General features: G+C 42.2%; 1 protein-coding gene across 1 annotated transcript; it reads left to right on the forward strand.

Moving 5' to 3' along the window:
- On the forward strand, nt 3,781-13,206 carry VNN2 (vanin 2). The gene is given in 10 exon segments (XM_001925374.4): nt 3,781-3,867; nt 4,233-4,342; nt 4,955-5,185; nt 5,306-5,436; nt 5,974-6,166; nt 7,856-8,144; nt 9,336-9,692; nt 9,695-9,708; nt 11,226-11,396; nt 12,611-13,206. Coding segments are annotated over 8 exon segments (1,563 nt in total). The 5' UTR covers nt 3,781-3,867; nt 4,233-4,342; nt 4,955-4,972; the 3' UTR covers nt 12,806-13,206.

The raw sequence follows: 23,856 nt of genomic DNA on the forward strand, positions 1-23,856 counted from the left end.
TCTGGGTGGACAAAGAAGAGAAATACAGGCTTCAGTTTTCTTTTCTGTCCTTGCATAGAATCATTTTGGTTAATGACCCAGCCCGCAAGAAACCGAGGAAGCAACTCAAAGAGATTCTTCCTACACTGGAACCTCTAAATTCTCCACAAACATTTACCTGTCCTCTTCCAGAACAGGAAACAAGAGGATGCAGGAGGTCCTGTGACCCAGCCCTCCCACTCAAGAAGGGCGGGGTTGTGTTTAGGTTTTAAAGAAACTCCCAGGATGTTTTCCAGCTGTGTTCCATTTCACAACATTTCCAACAGCAACATATAAGTGACCCAGTTTCTTAGAAAGTTTGTCTGTTTTTTTGGCTGCATCATGTGAAATTTGCCTGTCCAGGGATTGAACCTGTGCCCGGGCAGCAACCAGAGCTGCTGCAGTGACAAGGAGCGATCCTTAACCCACTGTGTCACAAGGGAACTCCTTGGTAACTTGTGTGTGTGTGTGTGTGTGTGTGTGTGTGTGTGTGTGTGTGTGGTTTAAAAAAGTAGAACGATGCATGAAACAGGGAGAGCTATTGATCAGAGGGCTAATCTGTGGGTCTGCTGGGGACAAAGCCATCAAGATGGGCTCATAGAAACAGACTTTAATAATTTCAGAAGAAGCCATTCAGGTCAGATTGACATAGAAGAGAGCAAACATGAAAGGCTTTGTGGAAATCGACAGAACAGTGAGAAAATAGAAAAGGGGACAATGTGACTTGCTGGGGTCTCTTTATAAGGGCGGGAATCTCACTCATGAGTGCTTCACCTTCATGATCTAATCACCCCTTAAAGGTTCTGCCTCTAATGCCAACACACTGAGGATCAGGTTTCAACACATGAATTTTGGAGAGGAGGTCAGGTACCCAACCATTCCGTCCATTGCACCAGCCCAGAGACATTTCAAAACTTCCTGTCGGTGAAGTCAATATACTTTTGGCAAAGTTGCATCAGAACAAAATTAAGGATTTGCAAGTGAAATCATCAAAAGGAGAACTTGTTACTGTTTTTCTTTTGAGCAAGGGGGACCCGTCAATCAGTAAGGGAACATACTATTTCAAGGGGCTTCTGCAACTCAGCATAACCACAGTCCCGCACTTCTGAGAGCAGAAAACAGAAGGGTAGTTGGAGTCACGTGAAATTGCTGTGGTTATACATCAAAAACAGATGGCTACTGGCACCTTTCTATGACATGGCCCTTTCCATCCATTCCAGGAGCACAGGCTGTGACGAATCGTTACTCTCAGATTCTCTCTTGGCTTGGGTCGCATGACCCGTCTCAAGAGTTGAACACCCATTCAGGTTCAGAGCTGGAGAAGCGCCTCACCTGGGTGGGATATGGCACCAAAAGATGGTTCAAGTTCAGGCTGGTTCTGCTCGGGCAGCCATTTCTTTTCTCAGAGGCTGATTCGAACGAGCTTGCCAGAGACAAAGCAAGATTCCAGTGGGGCAGGGACAGAAACAGCGTTCTTTACCGCTAAGTCCTTTTTGAGCAGGTCCAGTGTCATCCTTTTTCTGGTTGACGGTTTCAAAAAAAAAAAAAAAAAAAAAAACACATTGTTTTAAAAGAAGGGCTTGGTTTTTCTGTTTTGCTTCCTTATGTTGATGCATCCTCCTCGCTGCCTATGAGGAAATGCAATCAGTGATTTTTTCCAACTCTTTGTTTCTCATCTGCTTATTATCATCTCACATCCAGGTAAGAGGCCAGAGCAGAAAGTCCTGTGGCTTGCATCTGAGCTTGAATCCAATCCTTGCTTTTCTGGGGCCTTGATGTTCTCACTGTGCCTTCCCTGCCCCACGGATGTGCGTCTGCCATGCCCAGAGCTGGGCATAACCCAGGAGTCCGTGTTCTCCACCCCAAACAGACTAGATTTGTTTACCTGAACAAGCGCAGTTCTGTGGACCTAACAATGAAGAGATAGTAAGCAGTCAGGACCAATATATTATGAAGTCGTCTCCTCTTGCTATTAATTACTGTCATGCCATCACAATCTTGCAGAGGACTTTCATGTGTCTTTTACTCTCAGAATAACTTTGCAAAAAGGAAAGAGCAGGTATGATTATCTGAACTTTTAGGTGAGAAGTAGCAGTTCAGAGAAGAGTGTAAAGCAGAAACTGCATTTCTACTCTTTGTACTTATTATAGCTGGAAGACCAAGCCCAGTGGAAGGCTTTTTTTTTTTTTTTTTTTTGGGGGGGGGGGCTGTGCCCATGGCATGCGGAAGTTCCCAGGCCAAGGACTGGACCTATGCCACAACAGTGGTGATGCTGGATTTATAACCCACTGAGCCACCAGGGAGCTGAGAATCTCGGAATACTATTTTAAGAGATGATCAGATTCATAATTAGAAACAAATATCTGAGCTATGTTTGTTTGTTTGCTTTTTAATAGTGGCTCTTTGACCAAATAATTTTGAATTGATTGTAACTTTTTTTCTTTTTTTTTTGTCTTTTTAGGTCCACATGCTTGGCATATGGAGGTTCCCAGGCTAGGGGTCAAATAGGAGCTGAAGCTGCCAGCCACAGCCACAGCAATCAGGACCTGAGCCACATTTTCAAGCTACGCCACATCTTGTGGCAGTGCTGGATCCTTAACCCACTGAGCCAGGCCAGGGATTAAACCCAAATCTTTCATGGATACTAGTGGGGTTCTTAACTCACTGAGGGAACTCCCAGGTAATATTATTTTATAACTGAGTTAAACTAAATAAGTTAATTAAGGTTTCCTTAATCAATCACCCTTATGAGCTTAAAAATGTAAACTCTTGGTCACTTTTTTTTTTCTTTTCTTTTTTTTTTGGTGTGCGGGGGGCGGGGGGAACCACACATGTGGCACATGGAAGTTCCCAAGCTAGGAGTGGAAATCGGAGCTTTAGCTGTCAGCCTATGCCACAGCCACAGCAACTCAGGATCTGAGCCACGTGTTCGACCTACACCACAGCTCATGACAAGGCTGGATTCTTAACCCACTGAGCGAGGCCAGGAATTGAACTCAGATCCTCATGGATATCAGTCGGATTTGTTTCCGCTATGCCAGGACCACCCTCCCTTTTTCCTTACATCTTATGGATCTTTCCATATTTATTTTTTTTTTTTGTCTTTTTGTCTTTTTGTTGTTGTTGTTGTTGTTGTTGTTGCTATTTCTTGGGCCGCTCCTGCGGCATATGGAGGTTCCCAGGCTAGGGGTCCAATCGGAGCTGTAGCCACCGGCCTACGCCAGAGCCACAGCAACGCGGGATCCGAGCCACGTCTGCAACCTACACCACAGCTCACGGCAACGCCGGATCGTTAACCCACCGAGCAAGGGCAGGGATCGAACCCGCAACCTCATGGTTCCTAGTCGGATTCGTTAACCACTGCGCCACGACGGGAACTCCGATCTTTCCATATTTAAACAGAAGTTTCATTTACCATCTTCTGAGTCTTCTATGCAATTATCTTTGTTACTCAGAGTCTCAGTTTTTGTGAGACAATTTGGAAATATTGCAGAGAAAGAAGGAAACTTCATCACCTTGACTTTGCATCAGAAACCATTTCCCCTTTCCCTCTCCAGCCGAAAACCCCTCATAAATAAGACACTATTTCTCCTGTTTGTAGCCACAAAGGGAGAAGAACATCCAGGAAATCTGGGGACACTAAGATGTAAAAGACAGATATGATTGTTTCTGTTCCTACCCTCCTAAAGTAAAGACTGTTGGCTCACCTTCACCAGTTTACTGAACTACTTCCAAGCAAAAGAGATGATGAAGTATGACTAACCAGTGAGATTACATCACAAGGAAGTAGCTCTCTCAACCACATCAAGTATTCATTCAGTATTTAGATTCCTCAGAGGTCTTTCTAAGGTGGGCACTTTGAATTGGGTTCCTTGCGTGATTGGGACTGGGAAAAGGAGAATTTTGATGCCTTAGGAGGTTATCAGTAGTAGCATAATGGCATGATGTCTCTGCGGGTTTTTTAAAACATATTTTAAAAAAATTCATTTTTGTGGTTATTTGACTCTAAAAGAAAGGAAAATTATGTCTTATCTGGGTTGTAACAGAGATGGTCTTTATGATCACCAGCCCCAGGAAGATACTTCTTCCCTTGTGTCTATTTCCAAGTGAAGAAAGGGAGGGAAGGGAGGAGTAGGGAAGAAGGAAGCTTAGTTCCCCGAGGCCTGGGATCCCCTAGGCAGAGGTTCTCGATGTCTTCTCCGGCCAAACACCAGGAACAGCAGCTGAAGGATACGTGTTTTGGGCACTAAGGATGCAGCAATGAGCAAAACCAGACACAACATCTCTTCTTTTTAACGAAGTGCATGTTCATCATCTTTCATAGGTAAGTCGAAGTGTTGATTTGGGTGAATTTTATCCCCAATATTTTCCTGTATTGCATTCACCTAGTAATAAATATTTAAAATGTTTTCTCCTCTTCTAAAAATAAACACAATGTAGATCATTCATCAGAACAGAAAGAAATTATTATCTAGTTTTTGTTACTTAATAAATGAAATTTGTTATGTTACCATTTTTCACATGAGAGTTCATTTAGTTACTATTTCTTTCTATTAATGAAATGGTGCAGTTGTACTCTATTTGAATTTTTTTGGAAATTTGATGTTAAATCTTATCAATAGCACATGTACAATCCTTGTGATATTTTTTGATTACATTCATGAAACTCAACTTTTTTTTTTCCTCCAAAGTAGTCAGGCATAATATTCATGAGATTATAAAAAAAAGAGCTGGCAGTCAGGAGTTCCTGCTGTGGCCCATCGTGATCGGTGGTGTCTCCACAGGTTTGATCCCTAGCCAGCACTGTGGGTTAAAATTATCTGGCAGCTGGAAAAAAAAAAAAAAAAAAAAAAAAGAAAGAAAAGAGCTGGCAGTCACATGTTACATAAATGTTTCTTCCTCTCCAAATACTACATGAATTTCACTTCTCTTGCAGAACTCACTAGACTTGGCCATGATCGCTTCCTCTTTTCAAACTACGTTAGCAGTTTTTGCCCTAATTATCCTGCATGTCCGTGCACTGGATACTTTTAAGGCTGCTGTATATGAACATGCTGTCATCCTGCCAAATGACACAAAAACACCTGTTTCTTGGGATGATGCTTTGCTCCTCATGAACAAGAATATGGATATTCTGGAGAGAGCAATTAAGCAGGCAGCTGAGCAGGTAATCTTTTATTTCTGCGAAGCATAATTTATAAGGCGGACATGAGAGCTGGTGGAAGACAGGCATGGTTAATTGTCTACCTATGTAGAGAAATAAGTTTGATTTAACTTGTTTGAACAGGGTTCTCAAATCATTGTGACTCCAGAAGATGCACTTTATGGATGGAAATTTACCAGGGAAACCATTTTTCCCTATCTGGAGGATGTCCCAGATCCTCAGAAGAACTGGATTCCATGTCAAGACCCCCGCAGGTATTTTACTTCTCCCATTTGTTCTTGCAAAAGTGCTGTGGTTTTATACATATATATATATATACATATATATATATATATATATATATACACACACACACACATATCACCCCACTGTCCACTTCAGGAATTAATTACTGGTATCCATGAGGTCCTCTTCCACTTAGTTTCTAATCCCAGTAATAAATACCTTATTTATATATTTCTTTAAGTTAAATAAAGATATTTGATTATAAATAATTATCATAGTATCTAAGAACAATTTTTAAACCTAATGAATGCCAAGATACACACACACACACACACACACACACACATCATATATGTATACATATACATATATATATATACATGACATTCAGGAATGATCATTTTGCTTGGTAAACATGCAAATTTTAGAGAATCACAGATATATAGGTATATATTCAATGAATAACCCCCACTATCTACTAAGCCTTGATTCCACATATAAGTGATATTACAGAGTATTTATCTTTCTCTGATTTATTGACATGTCTTAATTAAAATTTGATTTAGATTTGGTCACACACCAGTGCAAGTAAGACTCAGCTGCCTGGCCAAGAATAACTCTATCTATGTCTTGGCGAATATTGGAGACAAAAAGCCCTGTAATTCCCATGATTCCAAATGTCCTCCTAATGGCTATTATCAATACAACACCAACGTGGTATATGATTCAGAGGGAAAGCTGGTGGCACGTTACCATAAGGTAAGAGGTGGTGGGTGTGGAAGATGGAGCCTGCCAGGAGAGAGGGGGATGCTGTGTAGGGGTTAGAGCTTCATTCCTTTATTATGATGTTACTGAGTTTTTGTTTTTGTTTTTTGTCTTTTTGCCTTTTCTTGAGCTGCTCCCGTGGCATATAGAGGTTCCCAGGCTAGGGGTCGAATCGGAGCTGTAGCCATTGGCCTACCACAGCAACGTGGGATCCTAGCCAGGTCTGCGACCTACACCACAGCTCACGGCAACGCCAGATCCTTAACCCACTGAGCAAGGCCAGGGATCCACCCCACAACCTCATGATTCCTAGTTGGATTCATTAACCACTGAGCCACGACGGGAACTCCTGTTACTGAGATTTTTTTTTTTTTTTGTCTTTTTGCTATTTCTTTGGGCCGCTCCCACGGCATGTGGAGGTTCCCAGGCTAGGGGTCGAATCGGAGCTGTAGCCACTGGTCTACACCACAGCCACAGCAACACAGGATCCGAGCCGCGTCTGCAACCTACACCACAGCTCACGGCAACGCCGGATCATTAACTCACTGAGCAAGGCCAGGGATCGAACCCGAAACCTCATGGTTCCTAGTCGGATTCGTTAACCACTGAGCCATGACGGGAACTCCTATTACTGAGATTTTTTTAAAGTGAGCAATGAAGAAAATGACATTTTAGAAAAAAAACTAATGTGAATAAAAATGTAGGCAGATATCTGTAAGAAAGAGGTTTTAGTAGTCCAGGATTGAGACAAACATTTATATATAAAACAAATGATTTTAACATTGATATAAAAGATACTAAGGTGAATGTAGACTGGATACCATTTAATATTGAAATGCCGAAAGATATTTTTACATTGTAAACATGGAAGTTAATTTCCCTGCCTGCTTTTTTTAACTCTTTTTTAAAAAATTAAAGTATAATTGATGTACAATGTTTCAAGTGTACAGCAAAGTGATTCAGTTTTTTTTTTATATATATATATATAATATATAATATATGTACATACATTGTACATACATATATAAAAGTACATAGAGGGAGTTCCAGATATGGCTCAGGGGAAACGGATCCGACTAGTATCCATGAGGATTCGGGTTCGATCCCTGGCCTTGCTCCGTGGGTTAAGGATCCCGCATTGCTGTGGCTCTGGCGTAGGCCCGCAGCTGTAGCTCCGATTAGACCCTTAGCCTGGGAAGCTCCGTATGCCACAGGTGTGGCCCTAAAAAGACCAAAAAAAAAAAAAAAAAAAAAAAAAAAAAAGAGAGAGAGAGAGGGAGCTGGCACCCTTCATCTAATAATGAATAATGAATTGCTGGAGCAGTAGATAGGATGTGAAAAAAATCACCAAGTTTGAGTCTCAGGGATTCAAAGGAAAATGTGTATGTCTTCGCTTTCAAGAAACATATAGTTAGTGTTCAGGATTTATGGGGAGGATTTTGGTTCCTAATTAAAGAGGGAGAGAGAGAAGGAAGGAGGGAAGCCTAGAGAGAAAAAGAGAGAGAGACGATATTTTTTTCACAGTTTCCTTGGAAATTAACTTCCAATCACCATATTCATTCACTTTCCATCGATTTCCTGCTGTGGAACTTTGTCAAGTCTGTTACTAACTTGGAAGGTTTTCATGTGCCATCCTTTCAATAAACAAGGCTGTCTTGGTTTCATCCTGTGCAATTGTTATAGTACCACCTCTACCATGAGCTTCAGTTTGATGTCCCTGAAAAGCCGGAGGTGGTGACTTTCAACACCCCTTTTGGAAAGTTCGGCATTTTCACGTGCTTCGATATTCTCTTCCGTGATCCTGCTGTGACGCTGGTGCAAGATTTCCACGTGGACACCATATTGTTTCCGGCAGCTTGGATGAATGTGTTGCCCCTTTTGACAGCTATTGAATTCCATTCGGCTTGGGCAATGGGCATGAGAGTTAATCTTCTTGCAGCCAACGTACATCATGTCCGCCTAAATATGACAGGTAATTCCTGACCAGATGAAGTTTGCAGATTATACTTCTAAATGCAGAGATATGTGACCTGTTGTAAGTTTGAGATTCCTTGTTGTGACATATCATGTTTGTATCCTTTCACAAAAAATAAAGGAAGAAGGAAGAAAGGAAGGGAGAAAGGGAAGCTAGTTCTTGATTATAAACAGCTGTGGCTGGATTAAGACTTTTACAGGTATTATTTCATTTATCCTCACAACAACTTTATACTTAGGCTGAGTGTTATCATTCTAATTTTGCAGATTAGAAAACTGGGACACAAAAGATGCAAGTAACTTGTCAAAGGCCACCAGCTGGTAAGGGGCAAAGGAAGGAACTAAAGATGTGCTCTAATGCTGGCAAAGGCAGAGGAGTGTATTATTGACATGTTGTGGTATAACAAATTACTCTAAAAGTGAAAATGGTTTAAAACAGCACACATTTATTATCTCACAGTTTTTGTTGGTCAGGCATTAACTGGGCTCACAGTCATCTGAAGACTTGATTGGGGCTGGTAGGTCTGCTTCCAGGATGGCTTGCTCATGTGGTTATTGGTAGGGTCTCTCCCTTTCTTAGTGGCTGTTGACAGGAGACCTTCATTTCCATGGGCCTCTCCATTGGGCTGTTTGATGTATTCTCATCACACGGCAGCTGGCTTCCTCCATAGCAAGTGATGAGAGAGAGAGAGAGAGAGGAGGGAGGGAAGGAGGGAGAGAAGAAGGAAACCTCCATTGCCATTTATGACTAGTCACAAGCCATTATTTCTACCATATTCTATTGATTAGGAGTATGTCACTAAGTCCCACACTCAAGATTGAAGGGAATTAAATCCTCCCATTGGAAAAGGGAGTGCTAAAGAAATTTTGGACATATTTGAAAATCACCACAGTGGAGAAAAGGAGAAAATTTTATATTACCTTCCTTACCTTTTAGGAAGTCCTGAGTACCAAGATTTTAATATTTGGTTAATTGTATGTAATGCTAATAAATTATATTCCGAGTTTATTTGAAATGGGACCATAGGTCATGTATTTCAATCTCCTCTGGTACAAATGGGAGAAGTACTCAGGTGTTCAGTGCCTCTGCGCCGTCTCATTGTGGACTAATCATGCTACAGGACCACATGGCCAATTTTGATGGGAAACTGGTAGCTTTTTGTTTTTAAGACTTGTCTTCCCTTCACAGGCAGTGGTATCTATGCTCCACATTCTCCCAAAGTATACCATTATGACATGGAAACGGACTCGGGAAAAATCCTCCTTGCGGAGGTGGATGCGCATCCCCGCACCTCCCCGACCTACCCAACAGCCGTGAACTGGGGTGCCTACACCCTAAGCATCCAGCCGTTCCCAATACTGCAAAACTCCTTCAGGGGATTCATTTCGCGGGATGAGTTCCACTTCACAGAACTCTCTGAAAGTGCAGGAAACCTTACGGTCTGTCATAAAGAGCTCTGCTGTCATTTAAGCTACAGAATGCTAGCGAAGGAGGAGAATGAAGTGTATGTTCTAGGAGCTTTTACAGGACTTCATGGCCGAAGGAGAAGGAGTATTGGCAGGTACTTTCAAAGGGAATGTTTGAGTATCAGTGAATTCCAGTGTGAACTTTTCTTTCTTTTTTTTTTTTTTCCAGTGTTAACTTTTTTCTTTCTTTCTCTCTCTCTTTCTTTCTTCTTCTTGTTTTTTTTTTTTGTTTGTTTGTCTTTTTGTCCTTTTAGGGCTGCACCCACAGCCTATGAAGTTTCCCAGGCTAGGGGTCTAATCGGAGCTGTTGCTGCTGGCCTACACCAGAGCCACAGCAATGCCAGATCCGAGCCGCATCTGCAACCTACACCATAGCTCACGGCAACGCCAGATCCTTAACCCACTGAGTGAGGCCAGGGACTGAACCATTGTGTCTCAAGGGGTTAAGAACCCGAATTTATCTCTGTGAGGATGCAGGTTCTATCTCTGGCCTCGATCAATGGGTTAAGTAAGGATCTGGCGCTGCCACAAGCTGCATCATAGGTCACAGATGCTGCTTGGATCTGGCATTGCTGTGGCTGTGGTGTAGGTCAGTAGCTGCAGCTCTGATTTGACCCCTAGTCCGGGAACTTCCATATGCCCCAGGTGCAGCTGCAGCCATTAAAAAAAGGGGGGAGGGTATAGTCAAAATTTTAATTATCCTTTTGGCTTTAGTACTGCTGTTACCCAAAGACCTCCACTCTCTTGGGCCAGATGCCATCATCTGACATGCCAGACTAGTGGTTTAAATGTGTTACTGAGTCCAAGCTCGTTCTGCTTGCCATATGACAGGCTAAATTGAGAGACGAGTTGCTGGGGCAAGGAACAGTAACTTTATTCAGAAAGCCTGCAGACTGAAAAGATGGTGGACTAGTGTCCTAATGAATCATCTTCCCTAAGGGTTTTTTTTTTTTTTTTTTTGCTTTTTAGGGCCACACTTTTGGCATATGGAGGCCAGGGATTGAACTCACATCCTCATGGATCTTAGTCAGGTTCATCAATGGCTGAGTCATGAAGGGAACTCCCCCACCTCAGGAAAACTGAGGCTCCTTTGACACTAAAGGGGGAGGGAGGTAAAGTCCTGGTTCCGGTCAGGCTGCAGAGGGGATGTGTTCATTTCTTCCTTCCTACAGCCCTTCACAGATGGCCCTGGTCAGGCTGTTTCCTGTGAGCTAAACAAAGGTATATTAGCTTAAGGCGCATTACCTGGGAGGTGGGGTTACCGGAGATGGGCCAGATTGTATAAATTAAGCTTACAGGTAACATCCCTGGTAGCAGCAGCAAAAGAATACAAAGCTTAAAGTAAAAGAGATAGATCCATCTGGACCCAGACTTGTTCTTCCCTATTACAAACCTAGTTTTCAACTGACTTCTTTCTTTCAGTCCACTAGTTAGCCAAGAAATGGGGGTTGGTTTTTAATCATTTGCTATTTCTAACAGCAAGTATTATAAGAAACATGATCCAAAGTCCTTTATAAAATGGAGAAAATATTTGCTTTGCTATGAGTCAAAAATTCTAGTACAAGTAACTAGATACAAGGCATTGTATTTTTTCTGCGTCTGTTCCACACAGGTATGCACAATGTTGAAATGCAAATCTACTAATCTGACAACTTGCGGACAGCCTGTAGAAACTGCTCTGACGAGATTTGAGTTGTTCTCTCTAAGTGGTACATTTGGAACAGAGTATGTTTTTCCCGAAGTGCTCCTTACTAAAATCAATCTGGCACCTGGAAAATTTGAGGTAGGAGAATTTTAAGAGTGTCTTCTTCATTTTATCTGTCTTCTGAAGTCAGATCAAACAGGCTATGACAATGGCATCTGTTAACTTTTGCTGGGTGACAAAGTTCCTCAAAATTTCACAGCCTTACACAATACCCATTTCTTTAGCCTGTGGTGTGGTTGGGCATGTGAACGGGGTGTAGCTAGAGTATTCTTTTGGACTAGAAGGGGCTCGGTTGATCTTGCTGGGGCTCATTCGTGCATCTGTCACTAGCAGGTGGGTTAGTTGGGGCTGGCTGGCTTGTGGTGGCCTGTTCATTCTATTCTTGAACAGCTAGAATGACTGGGAGCCACTCTCTTTCTGTGGTTCCCCATCTCCCAGCATACCTGGGCTTGTTCACATGTTAGTTGAAGAAGTCCAAGAGCATGAGTGGAGACAGACACAATAGGCAAGTTCTATAACTGACTTGAAATATACCTCCTCCTTGTGGTGGGCGTGGCAAGTGTGGCAGGTGTGGCAGGTGTGGCAGTTTGCATCCCTCTCTGGGAAGCAGACAGGTTCAGCTATTCCTTCTCAGACCAGCTAAGCACATAACTGCTTCTCTCTCTTAACATACTGATTTCCCTTTTTATGTTTAGGATCTTCTCAGTTTCACCAATAACTTCTAAGTGTCTTGAGGCAAAGATGTTATTTGTACTTTTCTGGCTCCTGGTTATCATGCATATAATTGGACTCAATAAATCTTTGCTACTTTTCTTTTTTCTTTTCTTTTTTTTTTCCCTGCTTATTAGGGCCACATCTGTGGCATATGGAAATTCCCAGGCTAGAGGCTGAAACAGAGCTGCAGCTGCCAGCCTATACCACAGCCACAGCAACGCCAGATCCTTAACCCACTGATTGAAGCTGGGGATTGAACCTGTGTCCTCATGGATACCATTGAGGTTCGTTATGGCTGAGCCACAATAGGAACTCTGAGATTTCTGACTTTTCATTAAGAGTTAAGGTTGATGGTTGAAACTCAATTATTGAACCTTCTAGAAGGGCCCTAGTCTTAATTACATATAAAATAGCTCTTCCCTATCTTTCCCATCTGTTCCCAACCCCAGACCCCCAACCCCTTTACCCATTAGCCTACTTGATCAGCTATGATATCTAGGATGGTTTCCACATCATGAGCCAGCTTGGAATGTATATCTTAACCAAGTTGACTTAAACTTTTCCCACTTTTTCTTTAGGTACTGAAAGATGGGCGTTTGGTAAACAAGAACGGAACATCTGAGCCTGTCCTAGGAGTGTCACTGTTTGGGAGATGGTACATTAGGGATGTACCACTTTCCATCTCGGGAGGACCAGCACCTCAGCAAAAAATGTACCTGATAATTTCCGCATTATTAATGATCATAGCTTTGCAAAATATTGTCATGGTATAGCTAGGGTCCCTGCTTTGTCATATTCATTGTTGCTCCCAAGTTTACTAAGAAACTTTGTATGGCTAGATCAATTCTACAGACCAGTGATTTCCAAATATATATATTTTTTCTCATCAAGGATGATTTGTACGTCTTATGATCATTTTACCCCTTTTTGGGCTGCTTTGAAATATTGCAGTATTGCATAATGCTGTACTTGATATTTGGGTCAGATAAATGAGGATCAAATCTTGGCTCTGGCCTTATGTGCTGTGTAACTTTGTGTGTGCTTGTGTGTGTGAAAGGGAGCAGAGTAAAGAGCTATTGTAAATATAGCCATGGCCTTGGAAGAGAATAGTAGTAATGGGAACTGAGAGGCTTATAACTGAATTCCCTTTGACATTAAAGAAAACCTGAATTCATCTAGTTTTCTGTGCTCACATTGGGGTGGGGTAAGATTTGCTTTCCAATCATATGGAAGCATAAACTTATTGGAGTTTCACTGGAAACATAACCTCCAATGTTGAAGTTTCTTTTTTTTTTTTTTTTTTTTTTTTTTTTTTGTCTTTTTGCCTTTTCTGGGGCTGCTCCCACAGCATATGGAGGTTCCCAGGCTAGGGTCGAATAAGAGCCTTAGCCGCCGGCCTACACCAGAGCCATAGCAACATGGGATTCAAGCCACATCTTCGACCTACACCACAGCTCACGGCAACGCCGGATCCTTAACCCACTGAGCAAGACCAGGGATTGAACCTGCAACCTCATGGTTCCTAGTCAGATTCGTTAACCACTGAGCCGCGATGGGAACTCCCCCAATGTTGAAGTTTCTTAAGAATGAAAGTTGTTTTGGAGTTCCCATTGTGGCTCAGCAGTTAGCGAACCTGACTAACGTCCATGAGTATGGGGGGGGGGGTTGATCCCTGGCCTTGCTCAATGGGTTAAGGATCTGGCATTGCTGTGAACTGTGGTGTAGGTAGAAGACACGGCTTGGGCCCCATGTTGATGAGCCATAGTCTGGTGGCTTCAGCTTCCATTGGACCCCTAGCGTGGGAACCTCTGTATGGCATGGGTTCAGCCCTAAAAAGACAGACAGACAGACAGACAGAAAGAAAGAAAGAGAAAGAAAGAAAGAAAGAGAGAGAGAGAGAGAAAGAAAGCAAGAAAGCAAGAAAGCAAGAAAGCAAGAAAGCAAGAAAGCAAGAAAGCAAGAAAGCAAGAAAGAAAGAAAGAAAGAAAGAAAGGAAGAAAGAAAGGAAGGAAGAAAGAAAGAAATTAAAAGTTATTTTGAGATGTTCTAGAAGAAATGACAACTAGTCCAGCTTCATGGGTATTCATAGCTCCAAATAGTCCTATTGGAAGCCTATGGTGTAATTTAACAGTCACAAATCCCTTAACACAAGAAATGACTGTTAATGGTAGCACTTTTTTCAACATTGCGTAGCCTGCTTTTTCTTTGGTGGTGAATGTACATGTGTGGAAATAGTCCAAATCACATAACCATCAAAATCATGTGTTCTTTTGTTGCAGAAAGAGAGGGGGATACCTTCCAGGGCCGAGGGCTCTTGTCTAATACTTGGAAGTGAACTGTCCAAGGAGACACACGTGCTGACAAAGCAAAAGATTTTATTGGGAAGGGGCTCCTGGGCGGAGAGCAGCAGGGTAAGGGAGCCCAGGAGAACGGCTCTACCATGTGGCTCACAGTCTCTGGTTTTATGGGACTGGGATTAGTTTCTGGGTTGTCTCTGGCCAGTTGTCTTGCTTGGCCCATATTTGTTCTGGCTCAGGGTCCTTCTGGAGGTGTTTGCATCTCTCAGCCAAGATGGATTCCAGTGCCAAGGATTCTGGGAGGTTGGTCCTCTTCTCTTTCCCATTGGCCCCTCCCAAAGGCCCCTGTTTTTTTCAGGGCAGCACCATGTTCCTTATCTGGGCCTCTGGGTATGAGACAACTCATGCCAGCAGTTATGACCGAGCCTGGCCAAGATGGGCGGTTTCAGTCACTGGTTCCCTTACACTTTTATCTCTTCATAACATATGGAACATTTCAGATTTGTCATGTTTTCTTGAGGAAGTTAGACATTATGCAATGGTTTTAAGGTGTGTATTGTAACCCTTGGGCCACACTATTTCACTTCCAGAAGTTTCATTGTTGACAGGCAGTCAACCCCTGACCCTAACCCACTGGTTTGAGTAATATACTAGCACAGATTTCCTCACAGGTTCTCAGGGACAGTTCTACCCCCGATTCACACCTTAGAGCTGTCAGTTGTACTTCAATTCATGAAAAATAAAAGTGAAAAACAAAACCCACCAAGTCTCAGGAGAACTAAAGAGTACTTAATTGTAAAATTGCTTGCATGACCATGTTTTAATCCATATCTCATCAGTGGTTTTCACTCACACATGTTATTTGACCAAACAACTCAAGCCTCATTTGATTTGGCCTGATTTAGGGAAATGCACTTGAGGGAGGGAGTAGGTCTTGAGTTTGTAAGGAATCCACTATCAGGGTCCAGTTTCTTCGATAAGCATCTTTCTGTCTCACTGTAAAATTTCACACTGGTTCTTGAGTCTCCCATGGTTCTCTGGAGGGAGTAGACAAGTGCTGGTATCTGTTAGTATAAGTTCATGTGCTCAGTGCACAGGGAGGCCAAACAAATGGAAATGTTGGAGTCTGGAGCAGAGAAAGGTTTACTGCAGGCCATGCAAGGACATGGGTGGTTTGTGCCCATCCCCAAAAGCCCAAAACTCTGAACCAAAACTGTAAAGCATTTTAAAGCCAAGTTGAAGGAGGGGGCGGGTCTCAGGATAAGTGATCAATTTGTGTACAATTCTCTGATTGGCTGATGGTAAGGTAACAGGACAGTGTCACAGAGAATCACAGTGTCAATCCTTAGGCACCAGGATGCCCAGAGGCCATGCACTCACAGTCATTAAGCAGTTAACACCTTCCATTTGGTGTGTGTGGAGGGGGTGGGTTTTCACATGTGTTAAACAACTCAGGAAATGTGCATCAGATCCTGTTATCTGGGTACTGTACAGAGGGGCTACAGCAGAGGATGTGGGAGAGGTGTCTGCCCTGGTAAGGCGCCAGAGGGTCCTGCCCCGTTTCACTTCCACCTTCCCTGGATCTCACCAGGCTTTTTCCTGAAATGGTCGATGACAGCTTCTCACTTCTGGGTCCTGTGCTACAGAGCTGTTCCTTCCGCTTAGCTTTCCCTCTGCACTCACGCTCTGTCCTTTGATCCTTCGATCAGGTAGCATTTGTTGATGTCACACTATATTCAGGCACTGGGTACTGGGACATGGTCTGTGCGTTCTCTTTGCTCTCTTTGTCACTCTCTGACATTCCCCCATGATATAATCTAATCCAGTAATTTCTGTGATGTAGTCACAGCCTACTCTGCAATGATCAATGCCTCTACTTTCTATTTTTTTATTCCTTCTTTGCATTTTGACCCACCCTCAAGATGCCAGCTCATTCGTATACAAAAGTGATTTCCAGCAGCATTTTTTCCTCCTTATTTTGACCTCTTTTAAATTTCAGGAAAAAAATAATAGGGATGAACTGAGTGGTATTAACGTACCTGTCCTCAAGACTCTTGTGCTGTCTCATTCAAACATGGATCGAACAACCCTGGTGAGACCTCTGATCAGTTATGAGTTGTAAGTCTTTGCTTCCTTTCTCCTTTTATGTACTTTCCATGTTTTATCTCCAATGTTAATTTTAAAAAACTACCCTACCCTTCATTTATTTCTGTTGAACTCTTGAAATTCAGTCCCATTACCTGGAGTCTCAGGAATTCTTATGCTAAGGTCATTTTACATTATGATTTAAATCTTTTTTTTTTTTTTTTTTTTTTTTTCCCCGCTGTGCCAACAGCATGCAGAAGTTCCCAAGCCAGCACTGAACCTGGGCCACAGCAGTGGCCTGAGCCACTGCAGTGACAATGCCGGATCCTTAAACCACCGAGCCATATGGGAACTCTTTAAATCTTTTTTTTTTTTTTTTTTTCTTTTTGTCTGTTTAGGGCTGCACCAGAGGCATTTGGTGGTTCCCAGGCTAGGGGTGGAATCAGAGCTCTTGCTGCCGGACTACACCACAGCTTGTGGCAATGCCAGATCCTTAACCCACTGAGCGAGGCCAGGGATCAAACCCACAACCTCATGGTTCCTAGTCAGATTTGTTTTCACTGTGCCACAACGGGAACTCCTAAATCTTTTTAATAAATAAAAAATAAATAATGAAAACATTTTAGGAGATTTCTAATTTTAAGTTTCTCATCCAAACTGTTTGAAGATTCTAGCAGAGTCATTTTTTTTTCTTTCTTCTTTTTTTTTAATATCCTTTATGAACAAAAAGAACAGAGGCAAAAAAGGAGGTCAATACTCTTTTAGGATGAAGAGAACTGATAGTTTACATAATTCTAGAATTAGAATTATGAATTTGAATACAGCTACCCATGATGATTAATGGCCAAAAGGCTTTTTAAATTAAGAGCAGATTTAACAGACAGATAAAATATTTGAATTTCAAAAGGTTAAAATGGGGGTTTTCATAGACAATTTTTTTTCTTTTTAGTTTAGTTTTTTTAAATTTTTTGTCTTTTTAGGGCTGTACCTGAGGCATATGGAAGTTCCCAGGCTAGGGGGTCAAATCAGAGCTGTAGCTGCCAACCTACACCACAGCCACAGCAAAACCAGATCCGAGTCATGTTTGTGACCTACACCACAACTCATGGCAATGCCAGTCCTTAACCCACTGATCGAGGCCAGGGATTGAACCTGTGTCCTCATGGATACTAGTAGTTCATTACCACTGAGCCACGATGGGAACTACCATAGACAACTTTATAATGACACTCAGATAGTTATCAATTATAGACAGGATGTAATGTTTTTGGCATCAGGCCTTATATAAAATACTCTTCAGGTGGCTTTTTTGTTTGATTTTCCTCACCCACACACTGCATTTAGCCTGACCTTCTCTCATCTATAATTGGAAGGTCCACTGTAGCAACTTCAAGATTACAGCTAAAGTTCCATTTGCTAGAATTAAAAAGCCAGAATTAAAGAAATCCAAGAACGGAGTTCCCTCGTGGTGCAGCAAAAACAGATCCGACTAGGAACCATGAGGTTGTGGGTTTGATCCCTGGCCTTGCTCAGCAGCTTAAGATCTAGCATTGCCGTGAGCTGTGGTGTAGGCCGCAGATGCGGCTTGGATTTGGTGTTGCTGTGGCTGTGGCGTAGGCTGCAGCTGTAGCTCTGATTGGACTCCTAGCCTGGGAACATCCATATGCTGTGGGTGAGGCCCTAAAAAGCAAAAAAAAAAAAAAAAAAAAAAAAAACCCTGAGTCTTAATTACAAATATAAGAAACAGTATTTTTTAAAGCAAAGAACGTCAAACCTGAAGTAAATTATTTCTGCAAGACTTTACATCCTTTATAAATTCTTACAAAGCACATGGCATTGATAAGTACTAGTAACCTCATTCTACAGCTGAGGACCCTAAAGTTCAGAGAGCAAGGTAAGTTTTCCCCAAAGTTGATACAATTCATGAGCAGAGACCTATTTATTAACTAATTATTTGACCTAAGTCCAACTCACTCGATAACCTGCACTTATGCCAAACACAGTAATACCCACTGACAAATGGAAAACCATGATCTTTGTGCTCCTGTGGAGCACCGTACACTTCATATTATAAAAATCATCCCATTTGATACATTTGCCACCGAAATGAGCTTCTCAGGGACTAAAGTCATGCTTACTTCCCTCAATGTATTTATAATGTATAGTGCAGTGCCTGAAACAAAGGTGCTGAATGAAAAGGAAGAAAAATCTACTGAGAAAGGAAGAATGGGTGCCCAGAACGGGTGTCTGTTTGTATCTGGGACATGATAGTTCTGTGGATTCCACTGTATGAGATGTCAATCTTTCATTGACCAGACCACGCCTCCAACATGATCATATATGTATTCAAATTTGTTTCTCAGCAACATATAGAACACATCAGTGCATTAGTGAGAGCACTGTCATTTGAACATAATGTAAAAGCAATTGCTTAAAATTTACTCCTGCTGGGAGCTATCTAGTATAAACATGCTCTTGACTACATGAAAACAGAAGTAGGAAGTGTGTATCTGAAGGGCAGATGTGTGCCTTCCTATTGAGTCCCAACTCATGCTTCATGGCTAGGAATCTATTCATCCATTAAACATCTCTCTGATTTGAAAGGAATCCAAACATATTAGGAAAGATCAAGTGCTAGTACAAGAAATTCAATGAAATAATATAGACCCTCTGCCCAGTTTATGGAGTAAGATGTTATGAATAGAGTGGACACATTTTTTATTCCCTTCCACTGGCATTCTTGTCCCTTCCCTATTTGCTTTTATTACAGAAAGTCATTACCATAAGATTTCTTTCTAGGTCATTCTCATGACTTCTTGGTAGTTTATCACATATGTACTTAAATATCTTGGTATATCTTGCATCCTTTAAAACTTTGTATATATGGCATCAAATTATACATATAATTCTACATATTTCTTATTTTATACAAAAAATTGTGAGCCTAGGAGTTCCCATTGCGGCACAGCAGAAACAAATCCAACTAGGAACCATGAGGTTGCGGGTTTGATCCCTGGCCTCGCTCAGTGGGTTAAGGATCTGGCGTTGCCGTTAGCTGTGGTGTAAGTTGCAGACACAGCTAAGATCTGGCATTGCTGTGGCTGTGGTGTAGGCCAGTGGCTACAGCTCCAATTTGACCCCTAGCCTGGGAATCTCCATATGCCCTGGGTGCGGCCCTAAAAACACACACACAAAAAAAACCCAGAAATTGTAAGCCTAATATACACAAATAACCATCACTCTATTTCACGCATTTTCACCATGTGTTGTACACTTGCATCAATGTACCAGTTCTTCAGCTAATGTCTCTCAGTTCCAAACGCACGTTTTTGTATTTTTCTTTGTGATGGTGAGGCCTGGAGTAGGCAAACACATTTCTCCTTTGCCACGGGGCTCCCTATTACATTCTGCCCATAGAAAGCGTTAGAGGGCCTCAGAAGGTTGGACGAGGAGTGGAGGCACGTCCTGTTTGCTCACCTGTCGGCCAGGTTCCATCAACAGTATTGTACCTGACAGCCGTAGCTGGTTCCAGTAGCAGTTGTTTGGAGTTCTCAGTTTTCTTCATACTCTCAGAACCGGTGTCATTACCTTCCTTCAGTAATACCAGGACCAACTAGTATCTCCTCAAGACAGGAGTCCCAGCTGTGGGGCTGTCTTCTAAGGATTTGGTGAATCAGCACCATGTGGAGAGCACCCCCTCACCAGAGTTCTGAGCCTCCATGCCTCAGGGGCCCCTTGGAAGTCTTCTGGCTCCTGCCCCTCTTTTCTTCCCTTTGCTCAAGAATCCTAGGAGTGGTAGCCGCTTTCTGCAGAGCATAGGGTCAAGATCAAGGACATAAGCGGTCCATGTTCTCACAGAGCTGCACCCAGAGTTTATGGTTTCAGCAGTCCTTGTGGAGTGAGGAATACCATACATTAGAGGAAGCCAGACAAGGGGCCTGCTTCTTTTTTGCTGATAGCTGGATAAGAGACCCTGACCACATGCTTGGGGCCTCCACTGCACCACTGTGGAATGCTTCCACATTTTCTTTGCTACATCATCAAACTTACCAAAATTTCAGGGTTCAGTCTGTGTTACTCCAGTGTTCCATTTTTGTCCTTCATTCCTCAGATACCTGTTTAACAAAATCTCTAAGTTGGAGTTCTTGTTGTGGCTCAGCAAGTTAAGAACCTGATTAGCATTCATGAGGATGCAGGTTCAATTCCTGGACTTGCTCAGTGGGTTAAGGATCCCATGTCACTGCAAGCTGTGGCATATGTTGCAGATGGATCCAGTGTCGCCATGGCTGTGGTGTAGGCTGGCAGCTGCAGCTCCCATTCGATCCCTAGCATGGGAACTTCCATATGCCACAGGTGCAGCCATAAAAAGAAAAAAAAAAATCTCTGTATTAATTATTATTATTATTATTATTTTTGGTCTTTTTGCCTTTTCTAGGGCCGCACCCATGGTATACGGAGGTTGCCAGGCTAGGGGTTGAATCGGAGCTGTAGCTACCGGCTTATGCCACAGCCACAGCAATGCCAGATCCAAACCGCGTCTGCGACCTACACCACAGCTCACGGCAACGCTGGATCCTTAACCCGCTGAGCAAGGCCAGGGATCCAACCCACAACCTCATGGTTCCTAGTCGGATTCGTTAACCACTGAGTCACAATAGGAACTCCTGTATTAAATTATCTTTAAATAACTCGTGTGGATTCTGTTTTCCTGGTGGTAACTTGACTGATACAATGGATAAAAATATGTTTATTTCTCTTTTTTTCCTACCAATGAATATGGTGAGCATGGTCAAAACTGCTGCTGTGAAATTCTCAGAACAAATTTTTGCTTTATTCATTATCACTGTACAGCACTAATGAACAATGTGACTTCTCACCTTAACTGCCTTCAGAATTCAGAGAAGTGAACGGCAACAAGCCCTGGAGAGATGAGAAGCTTGGGTTGGAGGGGCAGGATTTAGTGAGGAATCAACCAAGGATCAGAGCAGTAGCAAGTGTATTGAAATATAGTAAGAAGGGTGGTCTTAGCTAAGAGCAGGAGGATAAAACGAGAGCAAGTGGGAGAAGGCTCTGATTATCTCCTTTGGTTTGATATATACATGGGAACCACTTTAGTTAATAAGAGCGAAGGTTAAGAGAATTTAACGGTTTCCAGTATTTTTTTTTCTTTTCTTTTTAGGGCTGCATCTATAGCTTATGGAAGTTTCCAGGCTAGGGGTTTAAAATCAGAGCTGCGGCTGCCAGCCTACGCCACAACCACAGTAAGGACAGATTCTTAACCCACTGAGTGAGGCCAGGGATGGAACCCATGGTTTATAATACTGATTGAAGGTTAGATTGGTAGGAATGAAATCAGAGAGGCTGATGGAGAGCCCTTAAGAGTAATTATTGGTTACAGAGTCAGGACTCTAAAAATGGGAATGGAGAGCAGGCTTTATAATGGATATTGGAAATAAAGACCTGGGGAGGGCTGATACATTCTTAGAGATTTTATTCTAGGGGCTCTCTCCCCCTTAAAAATTCTGCCTTATGTATTTAAAAGCAGAATTATGTTTATTATAATACAAAACTTTAGAATCTAAATTTCCTAATCCCACAATAATTTCAGACTGTAATTCAAATTATGTACTTGAATGTTTAATTTAAAACCTTGTTTGAGGAGTTCCTGTCGTGGCGCAGTGGTTAACGAATCCGACTAGGAACCATGAGGTTGCAGGTTCGATCCCTGCCCTTGCTCAGTGGGTTAATGATCCGGTGTTGCCGTGAGCTGTGGTATAGGTCGCAGATGTGGCTCAGATCCCGCGTTGCTGTGGCTCTGGTGTAGGCTGGCGGCTACAGCTCCTATTTGACCCCTAGCCTGGGAACCTCCATATGCTGCGGGAGCAGCCCAAAAAATGGCAAAAAGACAAAAAAAAAAAAACCTTGTTTGAATAATTTGCATCCACAATGCCTATTCGTGATACACACATAAGAGGCAAAAGCATTACTAACCACACTTGGTAATGAAATAGTTAATGTATGTTCTTGCTGATTTCAACATAATAAAAAGTTGATACACTTCCTGAAATCAGGGAGAATGAAGGGAAACTCCCTTGTTTCTTTTTGATTCTATTCAGAAAGTCAAGTCAACCAAGACAAGGGGTAGAATTTCACATTGACATTTGAAAATAAGTCCCTTATTTATAACAAAACAATTCTTCTGTCTTATGTTCTCATCTTGTCCTCAGGGTTTTTTGTTTTTGGTTTTTTTTCCTGAAATGAATTTGGTTGTTTTTTGATTTGTGTGTGTGTGTGTTTGTTTTTTTGTTGTCTTTTTAGGGCTGTACCCATGGCATATGGAGGTTCCCAGTTTAGGAGTCGAATTGGAGCTGTAGCTGCGGGCCTATGCTACAGCCACAGCAAGGCCGGATCTAAGCTGTGTGTGCAACCTACACCACAGCTCACAGCGATGCCAGATCCTTAACCCACTGAGCAAGGTCAGGGATCAAACCTGTGTCCTCATGGATACTAGGTGGGTTCGTTAACTGCTGAGCCACCACAGAAACTCCAGAAGTGAATTCATATCTGATGGATATCATTTCAGGGCATAAGGACATATGGAAACTCACCAGGAGGCCTAGGAGAAAGAAGGCATATTCAGATAATGAAAAAAATTTGATGTTGAGTGATGTACTATTATAAGTATCTAAGGAAGAAGGCTTAACTGGAAAAATAAGCAGATTCTATAAAGATGAAGAAATTGCACGACCCTAAAGCCTAGCTCCTTGGTTTTCTGCATATAAACCCCATAGCAATAGCTGGATTCCACAGAGGACCAGAGACTCAGCCTGGTAGACACCTGTCATCATTGACCATGTCATCATCTATCTATGTTTTACACAGTGTCAGGTAAAGTTCCAATATTTCAGACTATGTCACAGTCTTTCCAAGAGAAACTGGCAACAGTGGTTTCTGCTGATCGCTCCTTATAATGGCAACACGCTCCTTATAATAGAGCCACTAGTCATGAACAGTGAGTTCAGTCATTAGCATTTGCGTAACTGTTCTTTCTCCCATTTTGTGAACTTTGTTAAACCAGGTTTGCCTTACCCTCTGTTCTGTGTCTGTCACAGCTAAATAAGTTTATTTGCACAAATTGTTGTTATAATAGGTCCTAATATGGTGATCCAATATTAGTCTTTTAAATGGAAATATTGAACTACCCAGGGAAATATATTTTATTAAAAGAGAAGAGGTCAATAATATCCAGTGTGTTTTGGAAAGCGGTGGACTCCTCTTCTTGGCATGTTCATTCCACTTAGAGTTGGGTGAACCTCTAAATGATACAACCACACTGAGACTACAGTCAATCCAATTATGTACTTTTTGCCCAACATCCTTTCCCAACCCTGGGTTGTGTAATATATTCATGAGAAAGTATAAATAGCTGGTAGCAGGCAGGC

This window comes from Sus scrofa, chromosome 1 (assembly GCF_000003025.6).
Source record: "Sus scrofa isolate TJ Tabasco breed Duroc chromosome 1, Sscrofa11.1, whole genome shotgun sequence".
Classification (NCBI taxonomy): domain Eukaryota; kingdom Metazoa; phylum Chordata; class Mammalia; order Artiodactyla; family Suidae; genus Sus; species Sus scrofa.